Genomic DNA, 16,759 nt, shown 5'->3' with positions numbered 1-16,759 from the left:
AGCCCAAGAATTTTTTTTTTTTTCAAGTCTGAGAAGGAAGGAGTATAGATTTAGGGAACTCAAGCACCGTAATTGTTGTTCAACATCTTTAGAAATGACTTGGACGAAGGTATTGAGAGGATGCTAATCAAATCTGCCGATGACGCCAAACTGGGACAGGTAGCCATGCCGCTGAAGACAGTATCAGGATTCAAGATGACCATAGCAAACTAACAAAATTGATTTCAATAGGGACAAATGTCAGGTTCTACACTTGGGCAAGAACAACCAGCTGCAAAAAATATAAAATGGAGGACACCTGGCTTGCCAATAGTACATGTGAAAAGTATCTAGGGGCCTTAGTAGACTGCTCAACATGTGTCAACAGCCTGATACTGCAGGAATAAAAGTTAATGTTATTCTAGGCTGCATCAACAGGAGGATACTGTTCTGATCAAGAGAAGTCGTCCCCCACTCTATTCTGCTTTGGTCAGACCACACCTGTTTCCAGTTCTGGGCACCACAATTTAAGGACACTGACAAATTGGAACGTGTGCAGAGGAGGTTGACCAAGATGATAAAGGGTCTGGAAACCAAGCCTTATGAATTCCACATGGTAGGATACATATAGACAAAAGTACCCGTTATTCCAGATTAATTCAACTGAGTGACCACTACACTCATGGTTGTGTATACAATAATGACGTTAATATGTTTCAGGAACTCCACCCCACACGTAAACATGACTTGAAAGGAGTCAGAATCCTTTAACCTCCCTGTATGTGTATAAAATGGAGGCAACTGACGTATTAATCAGTTATCCAGACATTAAAAAAAACAACTTGAGCATCTTGTCCCATGGGAACCTGGGTTGGATAAGATCTTGATGCCTTGACCCCATTCCCTCTCAAAACCCCAAAGAGACAGAATACTTTTTTTTTAATAGTCAACATTTTTATTAAAAGATTTCTCACCCCACCCCAAAATCTCTCCTACTGGTAGCCCTCTAGAGAGCAACCAGTTCCATCGTTGTGTTCTCTTTCCAGTTTTTGCTCTCCCAAGTAAGATTCAAGATCACCCACCCCGTTCCTGTTTGTTTTTAAAAAGTGTTTTATTTTCTAATACATTCCATAGGACACATATGTCTAAGTTCCCCCCCGCCAACATTTTTTCTTCATATATAAAAAAAGACATACACACATACATACACACACTCACATTAGTTTTTAATCACCCACACAGAGGGAGACAGGAAAAAAACTGGGGAGGGGGAGGGGAGGAAAGCGCAAAAAGAGAAAAGAAAAAGACTGGAAGAGGTAAACTGTACATGGGGAAAGTTATGGCACCAAAAAACAGAAATATTTTTTTTAAAGCAAAAGGATTAATTATTATAATACATCAAGCCCCTCCAGCCCACCCAAAACCCCATTTCCCAATCCCAGGCAGGCAGAAACCACTAACTGAACACCTTGAAGTAACAAAAGATCCCATTCAGTTCTCCCCTCCCACCCACCCCCAACCCCTCTGGTTTAAAACAGTGGCCTTGTTCAATCACAAAATTAGCTTGAGGAACTTGAAGAGGGTTCTGGGAGAAGTCTGAGAAGTTTAGATAGGATAATTTTATGGTTGTAGCCAAACCAGTGCCCTTGGGGTTGGGTGGGTGGGGGACAGGTGTGGGCAGCAGCGTTGGTAAGGAAGGTGGGGGGATTTTAATAGGGTTGTGTGTTGTAAAGGACAAGACTTACTTCAGCTGCTTACAATGGAAAAAAATGATTCAGTTCCTGGCCCAAATATGAGGGTGGGAATCTAAGAAACTACAATGTCTTCCACAGATAAAGAAGGACTACACCACATTTCCCGCCAACAGATGGAAAATTTCTACTTCCAGATCTTCCCTGGCTCATTTTACTACTTGTGATAATTCCGTAACCCATTTCTGCTTTCCAGGAACATGAGGCTCTCCTTCGCTTCCACACACAACCCTTCGGACTTTCCTTCCATCACTAGCGAGAAATGGTTTCCAGAGCTGTGTGATCTACCTATGAGATTACAAAAAAAAGTTTCCCCTGGTCTCTAGGAGCGATTTGTGAGATGTGGAAGTTTTGTTTCACGTTTCAAAAGAAGAAAGCTTGGATTTCCCCAATCTTCCTGAAAAAGGGGTTTATGTGGCTCCTTTTGTACAGTCAATGTAATGCCAACCCTGCTGGCTGATCCTTGGGCTTAATTCACACAAACAGCTGGTAGAACTTCCTACACTGTCCCACTTCAGAGAGCCAACATGGCCAAATGCTTCCAAATGGGAAACAAGAAACAGCTATGCATTTAACAAAGCCAGTGTGCCAGGAGGAGGCTACCCTAGAGATCATCTCCCAGCTTCCAATTTTCACGTAAGCAGCAGGGGTATTTTTTTAAATATGGGTTCAAATAGTACAGTTTGATCACAGCTCTTCACCTGCTGTGGCCAAGAATTTAGTATTCCTCCCTAGATGGTGAAAACTTTGAGAGATGGTTCAGAACAAAATGAAAAGGCGAAGACCAACCTCTGAAAGCTAACTTTGCACAAGAGTTATCATACATGATTTCAACATGATGCCGCCCCTCCCAATTGGGCCCCAACTCAGAAGAGCTTTGAACATGCAAAATGCCACCCCCCCCAAGTCCTCCTTTAGCTGGCCAGAGTTGAAACAGCCCACTTGCAAAACTCCCTTCCCTCTTAGCCGGGCAAACCACCCCAGCGGCTTCAGGAAGTGTTCTCTATTGACTGGTGGGATATGTGGGTCTGGCTCAGATAAATTATAGCTCTAGAGGAACTAGGGGCCCATTTTCCACCAGAGGTTTGGTTCTTAAGTACAGGAGGAGGAGAGGAGGGCAACTGGCCACAGATATATATTTTGCCGATTCTGACAGGCTGACCCTGATCCCAAACCCTGGGTAGCAGGCCTTGGGGTTTGTTCATACTGGGTATTATGTAACCAAATAAGTTTTTTCCAGGGGGTAGGAACGGTTCTGGGGGTGGGGGGAATGTATAGGAAGGAGATGGGTTGAAGGTGGCTTCTGAACCGACAGGTGTCCTTCGTTCTGCTGGGCGCTCAGATTCTGCAGCCGATCTCCTGCATGCAAATACGAACTCAGGGCTGCAGATCTGGCGAGTCTAAACTGGGCAGGTGGGGTGCATGGGAGCGATGCTGAGAAGTGGCTGGAGGACAACGGGAATGACAGGAGGCAAATTTGTAGGGGGGCATGGTGGTTTCTGGGAGGAGGAGGTGGCTTAAGGGAGCAACCGGGTGCAACGGAAGGAAGCGACCCTCCAATGCCCTTGGCCGGGGAGGGAGCCTGACCTTCCAGAGGTTGTGGCTGGGCCAGGAAACTAAATTTAATGCTCAGGACCGGGTGGCAGAGGGAGGCCTGCCGTTCAAAGTACCTCTGGGTGGCAAGAGTGGTGGGGCGGTCTTTCCTTCAGAGGGGGGAGAGAGATGTAATCCATGTGGGTAAGGTGGTGAGTAGTAACACAAAAACACATCCCTGGGCTGGCATGGGCTAAAATCCGCGTCTCAAAACAGACATATGGGGCGGGTATGTAGAGGGCACCGTTTAAAATCTACATTCTGGTTCATGACAGGAACGTGAGGCCTGGTTCCGGAACCTCTTTCCCCGCTCCATCCCGTGGGACCAGCCTGGCGCCGTGACAGGAGGAGCTGGAGGAGGCCGCCTCTGTGAGAAATGGGGCGATGCAGATAAAGAGCCCAGAGCAGCTTGCAATTTACAATTCCTTCTCCAGCCACAGATTGTGGTGAGGTAAGGAAGGTTCTGGGAGCTGAGAACGGTCCAGAAACAACGGATTTCGGTTATGGTCGCCTGTGAACTCGGGCAGGATCAGAAGCCACTGTCCAGGCCTCAGGAAGGAGGCAAAGTTCTTTCACTGTCAATCTGGTAAATCTATGCATGCACCGATCGGCCGCCACCAATGGCAATCCAGGGTTTTCCCAAAATCCACGCCCGTTAATTTAATTTCTCTCTCTCACTGCCTGAACTGATTGAAAGGAACCATGACGCAGGAGACACAGAACAGGCTCTCCCGAGCGCATCAGCTCTGATTGCAGCGCATGGGGCAAGCTATGGATGCACAATCAAGAATTCTGGATTTGCTGCGATGCGGGGGGCTTTTCTCCCCACCCACCCCTCGTCCTGGGAATATTCAGCCACATCCTGAAGACACAATTTAGTCTCCGCTGCCGGGGCACCGCTCTCTGCCTCTCTCCATCTACAGATTGTGGCAACGCTGTGGGAAGCGGCTGACAACCACCAGGGACGCAAAAAACCGATTGCCAACGTCACGTTCACAAGCTTCGGTGTCTCCATCCATTTGGCGGGGGATAGGAAACCACGATCCGAGGAGGAGGCCCCAGCCATGCTCCAGAGGGCATGAGTGCAACCTTCCGCCGCACAGTCCAATCTTCTGTGTCTCTGTGCTTGCAAGGTGGGTGGCAAGTCAAAGGCCACAGATGACGACTGAGGAGCCTTCACACTGCGGTTCGGTTTCTCCCAGTTCTAGCTTGCTGAGCCCCGGCAAACGCGCCGCCCCCCTGCCTCCTCCTCCTCCCCTCCCCCTTTCCACCAGCCAATTCCCCCGTCTCCCTCCAGCAAAGTTTCCCTGTTCTCTCCCCATCGCCTCACGAGTAGGAGAAGTGCGACCCGTTGAGGATGTGGGAGGTGACGCTGGCCGAGCGGCTGATGCCCTGGTCCGACTGGCCTCCAGAAGCTGTGCGCCGCAGCGGCTGGGGGCTGTTCCTCAGCATGACCACATTGGAGCGGCCCCCAGGGGCAGATGACGTGGAGGAGGCGGAGGAGGAAGGGGAGGAGGAAGGAGGGTGGAGCCAAGCCGAAGGGGGCGGGGCAAGCATGGGGGGCTGCCGCCACGCGTGGGGGGCCCCGGCTGTGTTCTGGACGCCGTGGCTCCAGTGGGAGCCGCTGCGGGGGACGGGGCGGGAGGGCCAGGGCTGAGGGGGGGCAGTGTAGCCTTGGTTGAAGGCTTCAGCTGGAATGCCTGTGAGCGCCATGTTGCTGAAGCCCAGGCGCATGCTCTCCGAGTCGAAGGCCTCAATCTCCCGGGCCTGGCGCTCCAAGAGGCTCCGGATGCGGTCAGATCGCTCATTCTGCAAGGCCAACATCTCCTCTTCGATCTAGAGGGCGAAAAGGCAAACAAATTAAGTAACACACAGAGCGAGTGAGTTTAGAAGGGAGATGGGGAGCCGACGGCCAGGAAGGTTGTTGCTGGACTACGTCTTCCATGCTAGCAGCTTAAAACCCTTTGCACAGAGCAAGCATTTTGGCAAGTTCTTTTTGTAAGACTCTGCCATGCTGTTAGCATGGCAGCTGCCCAGAAGAGCTCTCTGAGCAAATGCTCAGAATGCGATCCGATGGCTGCTGCATCAGAAATAGACCCCAGTGAGCTCCATGGAGGTTGCTCTCCAGTGAGCGCGTATAAGATCCACTTCCTTGCCAGTACTCTAAGGCTGCAACGTCTGTGGTCAGGAGTACCTGGGAGGTAGGTTGTATAATAATGGGAACACAGCTTTCTTTCTTTTTTTAAAAAAATGTGTTGTATAAATATTGCTGTTGTAACAGTGGGGTTGGACTTCCCAGTTAGCTATAGAAAATCGCTACTGAAGCAACAACAGGGACACCTGGGTTTGGTTAAGGAGGAAGAGAGTGTTTACCCAGGATGGGACTAACCGGTCTCAAAACCAGGGGTGAGGAAATCAGACACTGCTGGACTCTGACCCTTCCTGGCCACTGTGCAGGCTGGCGGTAGTTGTTGGGAGTCCAAAAGCACCTGCAGGGCTGCAGAATCCTCGTCCTCGCTGAGGAGCCTTATGGCTGGCTAGGGCTGGGTGATATATCATCCAAAACCGGCTTGAAGTCTGTATCGTGCAATCAGTTTCATAATTTTTGACTTGGCAATATTTTGCAAATCATTATGTGTGTGTGCGCATGCTATGCAAAAATCACAATGCTGGGAAAAACCGTGAGGCCAGCCAATGTATGTACATAGTTCCACCCTTATTTCAGATATTGTCATATACAGTGGTACCTTGGGTTAAGTACTTAATTCGTTTCGGAGGTCCGTTCTTAACCTGAAACTGTTCTTAACCTGAAGCACCACTTTAGCTAATGGGGCCTGCTGCTGCTGCCATGCTGCCGGAGCACAATTTCTGTTCTCATCCTGAAGCAAAGTTCTTAACCTGAAGCACGATTTCTGGGTTAGCGGAGTCTGTAACCTGAAGCGTATGTAACCCGAGGTACCACTGTATCTGTATATTGCAAAGTGATATATTGCGGCGTTGAAAACCAGGTATCGCCTAGCTCTACCGCCGGCCACCACCAGACCCTTCGGACTAACCTACGCAGGAGGACCCCGATACCTCATCTCTTCCTAATGAACGTGTAATGGGCTTTCAACTGTAGCTTTCGATCCCTCTCCATTATTCACCTTACAGCAAGCCCATCAAGTCCGCCGTTCCCCGAGCTTTTAAGGAGGGCTGACTTGCATCGCAATCAATATGAAAGCTGTTTAAACCATCACGGCTCTCCCTTTCCCAGAGTGCACTTTGACGAGGAGCTCCGGGGATTCCATTAACAAAGCCCAGCGCCGTTCACGCAAGAACTCTGGTTCTCTTTTGCGGGTGGGGAGAGAGAGAAATAGAGAAGGCAGCCGTGAAGGCTTTCAATCCCAATTAAAAGATTTGGTGCAAGGCGGCCTCAGAAGGATGGATGCCTTTGGGGATCATGGGTTAGTATTTTGGGAGCTTGGAACCAGGGGGAAACTAACACTTCTAGCCATCTGGGTGAGGGGAGAGGCGTGCAGGTCTGAGAGGTTGGTGCCGTGGGTTAAGGAACCAGGACTGTGGGTTTTCCAAGAGGAGGAGGAGGAGGAGGAAGGCTGTTTGCACATACCCTTTGCTCCAGCAGTGCCCGGCGGATGGAAACCCTCTGCTCCAGCTCCTTGATCTCCCGTTCATGCTGCGCCTCTGTGTGGATCTTGATTTTGCTCTGATAGGCGTTGAGCAGCTCCAGCTCTTGCTGCAGCTGCATCCGCAGGACCTGGTATTCTGCCTCCTGCGTCTCGTCCAACCGAAGCTGGGAGGGGGGAGAAAAGGAGGAGATAAGGAAGAGGCACACAGCAGGCTCAGGGCTGACTGAGGGAGAGGGTGGCTGTTTCTGGAGAGAAAGGCTGACGCTCTTCACCCAACACGGCCACAAGGCCTCTCCCACAGTTGCAGCAGCAGCTTCTGAAGCAGGGCTCAGACACGTTTGGCTTTGTCCCCGAACAGTAAAAAATAAAACACCGGCCCCCCACCCTGCTTTGTAATGCTGTCACGGGGGAGAAGCCATGGGCACCAGGTCGGTTGCTGTTATTGTTGTTGTTATTTAGTAATTAGTTAATCAATATACTGTTTTTCATCCAAGGACCACAGGGCAGTTCATAGATCAAAATGGAGCTTGTGCGTGGCAGGTTGGTAAGAGCTACATAACAAGGGGGGTGGGTGGAGAATCAATAGGTGAAGAAGAGCCTTCTCACTTCCAAAGAGAAGCAACACCTGTGGAACTTCTGCCTAGCAGGTGTGAGAGTCACATGAGACACGCCTGGGGAAAGGGGGCACGCCTTATTGTTGCGCAACAGGTGGCATATTGATCCTTGGCCCTTTGTACTCAAGAGGTCAAGCTCTACCTCGGCCGTCACCACTCTCACTAGGTAGCTTTGGTTAAGTGGGTCTCCATCAGCCTCAGTAAATAAAAAACTAAGATCGACCAACCTCAAAAGGATGCTTTTGAGTGAGGAAGTGATACGAGATGGTGAAGCATTGTATGACCTAGGACACATCCATACTACAAACTCAATGTTTTAGTGATCCATCCCTCTTCTCATGGAACCCTGGGAATTGTAGTTAGGCAAGGGGAGCTTGAGCTCTCAGAGTACTGCCGGCATCCCTCACCAAACTCTTCTTCCCAGGATTCTTTTTTGGTGGCGTTGAAGGAAGCATGGCAGTTAAGTGGCCTAAAACCAACACCATCTTTTAGGGTAGGTGGGGTCCTTCATTACTAGCCAGAGCTGCATAAACTGCACCAAGGGAGCCCAAATGCTGTGCCCTCCACAAAAGTACAGTCAAACCTTGGTTCCCAAACGGCTTAGTTGCTGAACAAATCGGCTCCTGAACACCGCAAACCCGGAAGCAAGTGTTCTAGTTTGTGAACGTTTTTTGGAAGCCGAACATACGACATGGCTTCCGCTTGAGTGCAGGAAGTTCCTGCAGCCAACTGGAAGCCGCGCCTTGGTTTTCGAATGGTTTCGGGAGTCAAACGGACTCCCGGATTAAGTTCGAGAACCAAGGTACCACTGTAGATGAAACAAGTTAATTCACCCAGAAGGGCTCTATTTGCAAAATACTCTCACAGATTGGAATGAAGGGAACAAGCATGGGGGATACTCTCACTGGAAGGGCACAAAACTCAAGTTTTGCTGCTTGATTTTTAAGAGCATAACGAGAACACAACTCTCCCCTCACTGACGGAGAAAGGGGTCCATTCCCTCCTCCTCCCTGGGGGCAGGGGGTCATAGTGGGGGTACCTACGGCCTGGGTGGAGAGCATTTCATTGATGCTGTGGTCGTACTGCTCAGCTAGGATGGCCAGCTTGCGGGTCTGCTCATCCTTCAGGCGCTTGAGGATGCCTTTGTGCTCGCTCTTCGGGGTGGTCTCCAAGAGGTGGTTGCGGAGGGCCTTGTATTGTCGTGTCTGGATCTTGCAGGTGTCCTGGAACTGCTTTTTAATTTGCAGCTCCTTGGACTGGGGTAGGAGGAAGAGAGAGGAGGAGAACGGGGGAGAAGAACCAAAAAGAAAAGGCAAGCCCAAGCAACCAAAGGAGGGAGGGGAAGAATGGTGAACAAAGGATGAGAGTGCGAAAGAAAAAATGGGTGGGGAAAGAGAAGAACGATGGAGAGAGAGAGAGAGAGAGAGAGAGAGAGAGAGAGAGAGAGAGAGAGAGAGAGAGACAGGAGCACGTGTTAGACAAACAACTCCCACCAGTAGGGTTTTGGTGGGGAGACCCTGTCCTTCATTTAACCAAGCGACAATTCCCGCCAAAGGCAAAGCCACTTAAATGTGACGTGTTTCCCAGAGGCTCCCGTGCAGAATGTCCCAGGTTCAAAATCTCTGGCATCTCCAGTTAAAGGATCTATATGGTGAGGATGCACTAGACCCAAGCCTGCAGAGTCCAGAGTATACCAGCCAAGAATATGCAGCACTCAGCTGGGCAGACCAGCAGCCTCACTTGGAATCGGGCAGCTTCATATATTCATTATAGGAGAAAGGCAGGATAGAAGGGGAATTATAGGTGATTATGACAAAGCAGCAGTCCTGGTGCAACTAATGTCCAAGTAGGACCATGCTGAGAGTTGGCTGAAGGGCCAGCAGTCTTGGCTCTGTTTACTACTCCTGTTCTAGTAGGAGCTCCAACAGTGGCAAAAGGACTTTTCAACCCCCCAAGTAGGATCAAATATTGGCTAAGTTCGAATTCTCCCCTTCCGCTCTTCAAGGTCCTAGCTGCTTGCGTCTTGGGCTCACCCCCACAACCGAAATGCTCAGGGGGAGACCTTTTTAAGCTGAGCCTCTGCTGCTGTTCACACAAAGTAAGGAAGGGGTGTAACTCAGAGAGAGTGTGTGCATGTGTGTATTTTCCCCTGTGGCTGCACTAGGAAACAGTCTGAGCCTTCTGAGCCCCCAAATAGCCCAGTCCTGTGCTAAAAAGACACAAACACACTCCACACAAGGTAAGGCCGGCAACCAAATTAGTGTTTAACTGAAAGGCAGCGTATATATATTTTTTTAATTGTTCAAAACCTGCCGCCATTTTTATCTCCAGCATTTGTTTTACTGTACACTGTATGCTGTCCTTTATCCGAGACTTTCATTGGGACGCCTTCCGGTTGATCCCATTTGGGTTAGTGAGTGGGGAGGGCTCAAACCTTGCCACCCCTTTGAAAAAGATACCTCTTCTCTGCCCTCTCCTTATCCAAGTAGTGTTCAGGTTCTTTAAGGAATGCACTGGGGCTGGGGAGAGTGTGTGGGGTGCACCACAAACATTTAAAACTTCCCAGTTAGGAGTCAGAGGTTAGGAGAAGGCAAAGTTGAGTTTCTATTTCTGTGCCACCTCCTTGTTAGGAGGTGGTCTACAAAAATGTTATCATCAAACACACAGAGCCAATACCCAAGTCCCTTGTGTTATGAATGGGATGAATGAGGGCGAGCGCCTTACATGGGCGCCAGGAATGGGAAGACAGTGGTGTCATGGGGAGGAAACTCTTGTGCCTCAGAAGGAAAACTGAGCCTCACAGCCGGGAGGTCAGGGAGGAAGATGCTTAAAGATTAAGCAGAAGGATGCTTTTTGAACTGAGACTAATGTAAGGCAGGTGGAACACACACACTTTTGTCACTGCCGTGGCTGGCCTCTGGGAGAGGGGACCTTTGTCACATGATGCAGCGGGAACCCACCTCAATGTGGGTCTGTGTTTATTTTGGAGCCCACATGTGTTCTTTTTGCTTGGAAGCTGTGTGTGCAATTATTCTGCGGTACTCCGGATTGCAGAGAATAAAGGCTGGCACAAGTCAAGCCGCCCCCCATGTATTCACACAGGGCACAAACCACCAGGAGGAATTCTAGAGTGATCCTCACAGAGATGTTCGCAGAGGGTTGTACTACATGCATAAAGAAGCGTCCCAAATCAACCTCCCAAATGGCACCCAAAAACTGATTGCCTGAGGCAGCTGCCTCACCCAGATGCACATTTCCATGACTCAAAGGTATTGCTTCCCAATGTCCCTTAGAAACAAGTGCATTAGCTACCAAGCTGATTGGGCTGTTGTTCATTTCGGGCAGTGGGGGTTGCAGGAGCGTGGGGCACGGCCCTCAAAGGTTGCAGTTCCACTTTTGAACATATAGCAGCAAATGGAAATGATGTAAAACAGGCAGGCTAATAAAATTGACCAGATTCATTCCTCCCCTCCCTTTCTCCTTGGGTATTCTAAATAATTTCAGGAACATTCCCACCACCCCTGAGTGCAGAAAGTTATGGACAGTTACAGCTTCTCAGAGTTAATGAGAAACAAAGGTAATATTGGGGTGCAGAGAGGAAATGCATAGATCCCCTCCGATTCAGGTTTGAATAATACTCCAAACTTTTACAAACATACAGTGCAAAATTTCAGGGAGAGGAAAGCTTAAATACAAGGTGTTTGGGGGCAACAGAGGTGTGAAAACAGACTCGTAGCCCAGCTCCTAAGCTTAAAGTGCCTCATTTTATTTTTTTAAAAATTGAGAAATAAATAAAACCAAACTCAAAACTCACAATACAGAGGTGGTGAAGTGTGGTGCAGAATTCTTTTTATTTTTCCTTCAAAGTTTCACATGCATCCACAACAGGGAAGGGAGAAATAAATAAACCACAGATGAATACCTTCCCCGCACAAAATGGGAGAAATAAATAAAAAATATTTAACAGAGAAAAAAAATGCAAGGAGGATAAGGGGGGAACCACAGCTCAAACGCACGCACACAAAATAGGAAGAAATACAAGTACACTATTAAAATGGACAAAACAGAATCTGGATTAATGAAAATAAGTTTGGCCAAAAAATGGAGGAATGCTAAAAAATAAATCCATGATTTGAAATAAATAAAAAAAGACCACAGATGAACCAAAAAAGGGAGAAACACAGGACAAGCACTTGATGTACAAAATGTGACCAAAATTAGATAGATAAATGCAGAATTAAATTGGGGATAATCTCAACTTGGGGTTTTTTGTTTCTTTAAAGGCTGTAGTAACAGAATCAGACCACAAGCTGGGGGGGAAATGGAAAAATGCACGAAGGAAACAATTTAAAAATGAGGCACCAATTAAACCAGAACTGTAGGCTGTTAGTTACAAAATGATTTAACAGCATAAAACACAGTTGGCGTGTCATGGGAATGTGAAAAATCCTTGCTTTGTCTGGGAACCTAAATTTACTAGCTGTAAAAACAAACGACAAAAATGGGATTTACTCTCAGATTTGGTGTGTTCAGGATTACTCTCTAAAGATATTCAAGCTCAACCACCCCAGTTTGGCTTTTTTAAACATTGTTAATTTAGTGCCTATTTGGCTGCCAAAGATCAACTTTTAAACAAGTCAGGTTTTGTTTCCAAAAACAAAGAAACCACGTCTATCAGCAACGCTCTTCATATACGAACTTGATTGAGATATTGTAGCGTCTGGGTGGTTACCTGATTAGAGCATCCTTTCCCAACTTTGTGCTCTCCAGATGTTTAGGGCCCATCAGCCCAGCCAGCATGGCCTGGAGTTGTAGTCCAAAACATCTGGTGGGCACAAGGCATGGTAAGGGCTGGGATAGAGAGTTAAAATAGGCAAGGTAATCATTTTTTTTTTAATGACACAAGTAAATCACTGCAGGACTACGGGAGCTTCTGCATTACCCAGAAATCCTTCAGCACGGTTGTTACTTGTGTTACAAAAGGCAAGCATCTCATCCAGGTGTGGAAGGGCCAGGCACTCTGATGCCATTGCCACAGCTCAAGCTGGGGGTGACTGAGGACAGAGATCCCAGAGTCATGAGGGCATTCAGATCCTGGAGTAGGAAAGGTGGAATAGTTGGCTCCCTGGGAAAGGGGAGCGCTTGAGGCACTGCTATCCCTGGAATGGTCCCTGGGCTTCAACAAGCTGCAAGGAGCCAACAAAAAGGTTGGTTCAGCACCTGAAAAACTACCAACCATCCCAGCATTTGGGGAGGTGCTCAATGGCAAACTTAACTTTTCCATTCTTACATAGGTCCGCTAAAGCAAACTGGTTAAAACCCTAACCATTACTTCAAAGTCCTGGCTTGTGGTATTTGAATATTTCTTTTATAAGGGCAAGAGAGAAAGAGAGTGAGAACTGCTTGATTGGCCCATTGTGCTTTCAAATGAAAAACCTGTAGCAATAAGTTGGATTAAAAAAAAAAATTTCTCCCGTTTTCAGTCATTTTTTTATAAAAAAAAAACCTCACATTAGCTCTTTGTCCCTCCCCACAAAAACTGGTTTTATATAAAACTTAGCAAAAAAAAAATCACAAACATACACAAACATAAAATTAAAAGTCAGCTTGAAATATGTACATTCAAGTAAAAAAAAAAATGAAGTGAAGGGAGGTTGTTACAATTAGGGTGGAAAATGATAAATATATATATATTTGTAGAACGGTGGAAATATATATATTAACGGCGAAAGAATCACCTAAAATTAGTTAAGCCCTTAGGAGCTGGTAGGAGTCTGATTTCTTGAAACATGTACACCCCTTTAGGTTTGTAAGTTTCCAGATCGATTGAAACAAGGTTCAGTGGGGGAGAGGGAGGGAGAATGATAAAATTTAAGGTGATATGGATCCTGACCATTTAAGGAGCTGATAATGAACAGAAGCCTATTTATTTTGATGACTGTATATTCAGCCCCAGAACCTGCTACCTTCTTTGGGGGTTCTATGTTTGAAGGAAATGGAGGACCGTACTTATCCCCTCATTGCTCAAAGTAGGTTAAAGATGGAAACAAGAGTGCCTGGACTTTTAAAAAAGAGGTTACTGGAAAATGGTTGCAAGAGTGGAGTATTCTGCAAACTGCAGCCCCTGCCCCCTTAGCAAACTCCTCTTTTCATTGGGGAACATTGAACAGTCAGACACTAGCACACACGCACCTCACACCTCAGTTCTAAGGGGCTTGGAAATCTCTTCAGCTTAACCCACATCTCCACATCTTCTCCCAGCCGGCTGGAACGGGCGCCAAAAAATACCCAACCCACCCAAACACAGCCAGCTCAAAAGGGCGTCATCAGGTGATTCTTTCCTCGTTAGGGTAATGAACACTCAACAACGCTCCGCCCCACCCCCATTGTGTAAACCAATAAGGAGCTAGAACAAACTTCTGGTCCTCCCGCAACTTCAAAACTCCTTTTATCAAAGGCTCAGAGGGATCCCTGGCCTTAAGACATTGAATTCTCTCCCCTTGCTGTTGGGTTCTATATACCAATACCACAACACTGGATGGAAAGTAGTAGGTTTTCAGAGTAAATACTGTCACTTGCTCTGCCTGATCTCCCATAAGTCCAGAGACTGGCCAACCTCCCAGAATTCTGTGTGCGAGACCAGAGGACCAGGATGCCAGAGTCCCACTGGAATGGACTGTTTCACCGTTTTAGAACAGGATGTGGAGCCCTCCAAGGGCTCCTCATCTCCAGGGTCTCCTGGCAGGCTGGCTTCCTTGCACACTTCTCCTCCTACTAATGCGCCTCCCTGACCCTACAGAATGCCCCCGGGGCCTGGCTGTCAGGCGGGGGATGCGGGAAGGCCTTTCCTCTCGCAAGACATGCAGCCCCTTGAGACAATGCAGGGCCGAAGGAGGCAGCTGAGCACAAATCACCTCCGTGAGGATCTTGTTGATGCTGCAAATCGGCTTGGCAAGAAGGGCCGCGGCCTTGCGGTGCCAGGGCAGGGACGGCTGGCGCTGGCGGGACAGCACCGGGATGCGGCTGCGGAAGCCGCCTTTGTTGGTTTTGGGGAAGAGGCGGAACAGCCCCTGCTCAGTGACCAGCCCCAGGCGCTGGAGGATGCGGAAAGCCGGGCGTGGGAGACGGAGCAGGGCCAGGAGCCAGAAGCGGCGGGCTCGGCGGGGGAATCCCCTCAGGCTGTGCCGTGCGAGTGCCCCCAAGAGGTAAAGGGGCAGGAAGAGCCAGGGAGAAGCTAACAGGTAGGAAGCCAGGAGGATGACAGGAACGTACAGGCGCTCCCTACTGGCACTCAGCCCCACCACACCCACTGCCCCCGCCATCTTGGCCAGGAGGAGAAAGGACGCTCCGGAAAGGAGGAAGACAGAGTGCAACAAGGTGTACGTAACCCCCAGGCCCACTAGAGCCCCTTCAAGGGCCAGGAGGATATCCTGAAACCCGCCACCCTGCGCCCACAGTGCCGCGAGGAGCAGCAAGAGAGTTGGCGCACATGGGTAGGCAGAGACTAACAGTGCCAAGACCACGCAGAGAGCATGGGGCAGCATGGCTGCCACGGGAGGTGGGACGGGGTGGGCTTTGCTGCTGGCCTGCTGGCTGTAGGGGTCTTCAGGGGCTGGGCAGCCATCTCCTGGGCCTCGCAGGGCCCCCTCTTCGAGGACAGTGGGTAAGGCATGAGAGTATAAATTGCCTTCACATGTGAATGGATCCAGCTTATCAGCCTCTTGCCCATCAGGCTCTGGAACGCCTGGCCGCCCCCGAACGGACAACAGAACCCCAGAGCCCTCTCCAAAGGGATCCCGCACTCCAAAAAACCTCTGGCTTACTTCTAGATCAGCAACTCCCTCTCCACAGTGTTCTTGCTGTTTCAAGCTTGTTTCACCGAAATCTGGAATCCAACCTTCTTTTCTGTCTAGATCTAGGACTTCCTCGTCCTTCCCATTGAGCCAAAGACACTCCTGTCTCTGCTCTAAAGCAGCAGCTTCCTGCCCATCTGGAATTTCGCTTGCCAGGCATTGCCAATCAGGCTTTACGTCCCCAGGACGCTTTGATTCAGGCACCAAGGCCTCCAAACCCTGCTCATCCAGCTCTCCAACCCCCTTTGGCGACCAGTCCTGTACAAGACCCCCAATACGCACTGCACCCAGTTCTAGATCCTCCTCCTCCTCCTCCAGGCCATACTCTAAAACCACATGCCCATGGCAGTCTAGCTCTGGCTCCAGAACCCCCATTTCATGGCTACACTTCCCTAAAAGGTTGGGACATTTTATTCCTGTGTCTACAACAACACCCTGAGTTGGCTCCAGAACCTCTCCAATAGGTTTGCATCGGCCTAGATCATCATGACAAGGGCTACCAGACTCCGAAACAGCCGATTCACATCCTCTTGAGTCTAGTGGCCCAAAGTGTGCGCATTGAGATTCTGCATCTGCCGGGCATTTCTGAACCCTGGCTGCACAGTCACAGGGACTAGGCCCACACAAGTGGTCCTGCAAGGGCTCTAGACTTCCGTCCTCATTGGTGTCCATTTCCACAACCCCTGGGTGCCCCTGCCCTGGCTCCAGACCCCTTGCATCCTGCCCGTCAGGGCACCACTGGCAGCAAGGCGGGGTGTAGGGAGCACCTACTTTGAGGCTCTTAGGCTGCTGCCGGACCTCCATGGCGTGTTTCTGGCGCAGCTCCTGCTCCCGGCGCTTGTTGTACTCCAGCTGGTTGGAGAGCTCTGTTTGGTGCTGCAGGCGGGTGAGCTCCGTGCGGGTGCGCTGGACGGTGTGCAGGTGCCGGAACTCCAGTTCCTGCGTGGATTCGTGCTGGCGCAGAAGCATGGCGCACTCCAGGTCCTTCTGGGTCTGCTTTTTGTTCAGCTCCTGGGGGAGGAAGCAAGGGGAAGGCCTTAGAACTGCACCTCCCATGGAGACTCGCTTCTTCCTGGCATCAAGGCTCTTAAAAGGGTCAGCATTCTTTCTTACATCCAGGTTTCCAATGGCCGCATTCTTCTCCCAAGGGCCCGACAATAACAATTGCCTCACTCCCCCTTGCTCTAATGTCAAGGGCTGCAAGCACTCTCCCTCCAAGCCTATGAAAATACAGAATTTGGGACTGGAGGCAAAAGCCAGCATCTTGAGCGACACCCAGCTCTCTTCTATTTTAAAGAACACTATTTTCTAGCAAAGCTTCCAGATGATGCTGGAATGCA

At 49.3% G+C, this 16,759-nt stretch overlaps 1 protein-coding gene across 2 annotated transcripts in view; it reads right to left on the bottom strand.

The window, feature by feature from the left end:
• Positions 1-911: 911 nt before the first annotated feature.
• The window catches only part of TAOK2 (TAO kinase 2), a 39,787-nt gene continuing 23,939 nt past the window's right edge, over positions 912-16,759 (bottom strand). The window contains exons 17-20 of one of the 2 annotated variants that reach the window (XM_083469126.1): positions 16,191-16,430; positions 8,610-8,822; positions 6,934-7,116; positions 912-5,159 (exon numbers count right to left, since the gene is read on the bottom strand). In XM_083469126.1, the coding sequence (XP_083325252.1) occupies positions 4,650-5,159; positions 6,934-7,116; positions 8,610-8,822; positions 16,191-16,430 (1,146 nt within the window). In that variant the 3' untranslated portion in view covers positions 912-4,649. Of the gene's footprint in view, positions 5,160-6,933; positions 7,117-8,609; positions 8,823-11,398; positions 16,431-16,759 lie in introns of those variants that run through there. The other variant, XM_083469125.1, reaches the window with a different exon arrangement.

Source organism: Podarcis liolepis (genome assembly GCF_965112155.1).
Source record: "Podarcis liolepis genome assembly, chromosome: 13".
In the NCBI taxonomy this organism is placed as follows: domain Eukaryota; kingdom Metazoa; phylum Chordata; class Lepidosauria; order Squamata; family Lacertidae; genus Podarcis; species Podarcis liolepis.
Note: the sequence above shows the minus strand (reverse complement) of the source record. Positions and strands in the feature narration are given on the sequence as shown.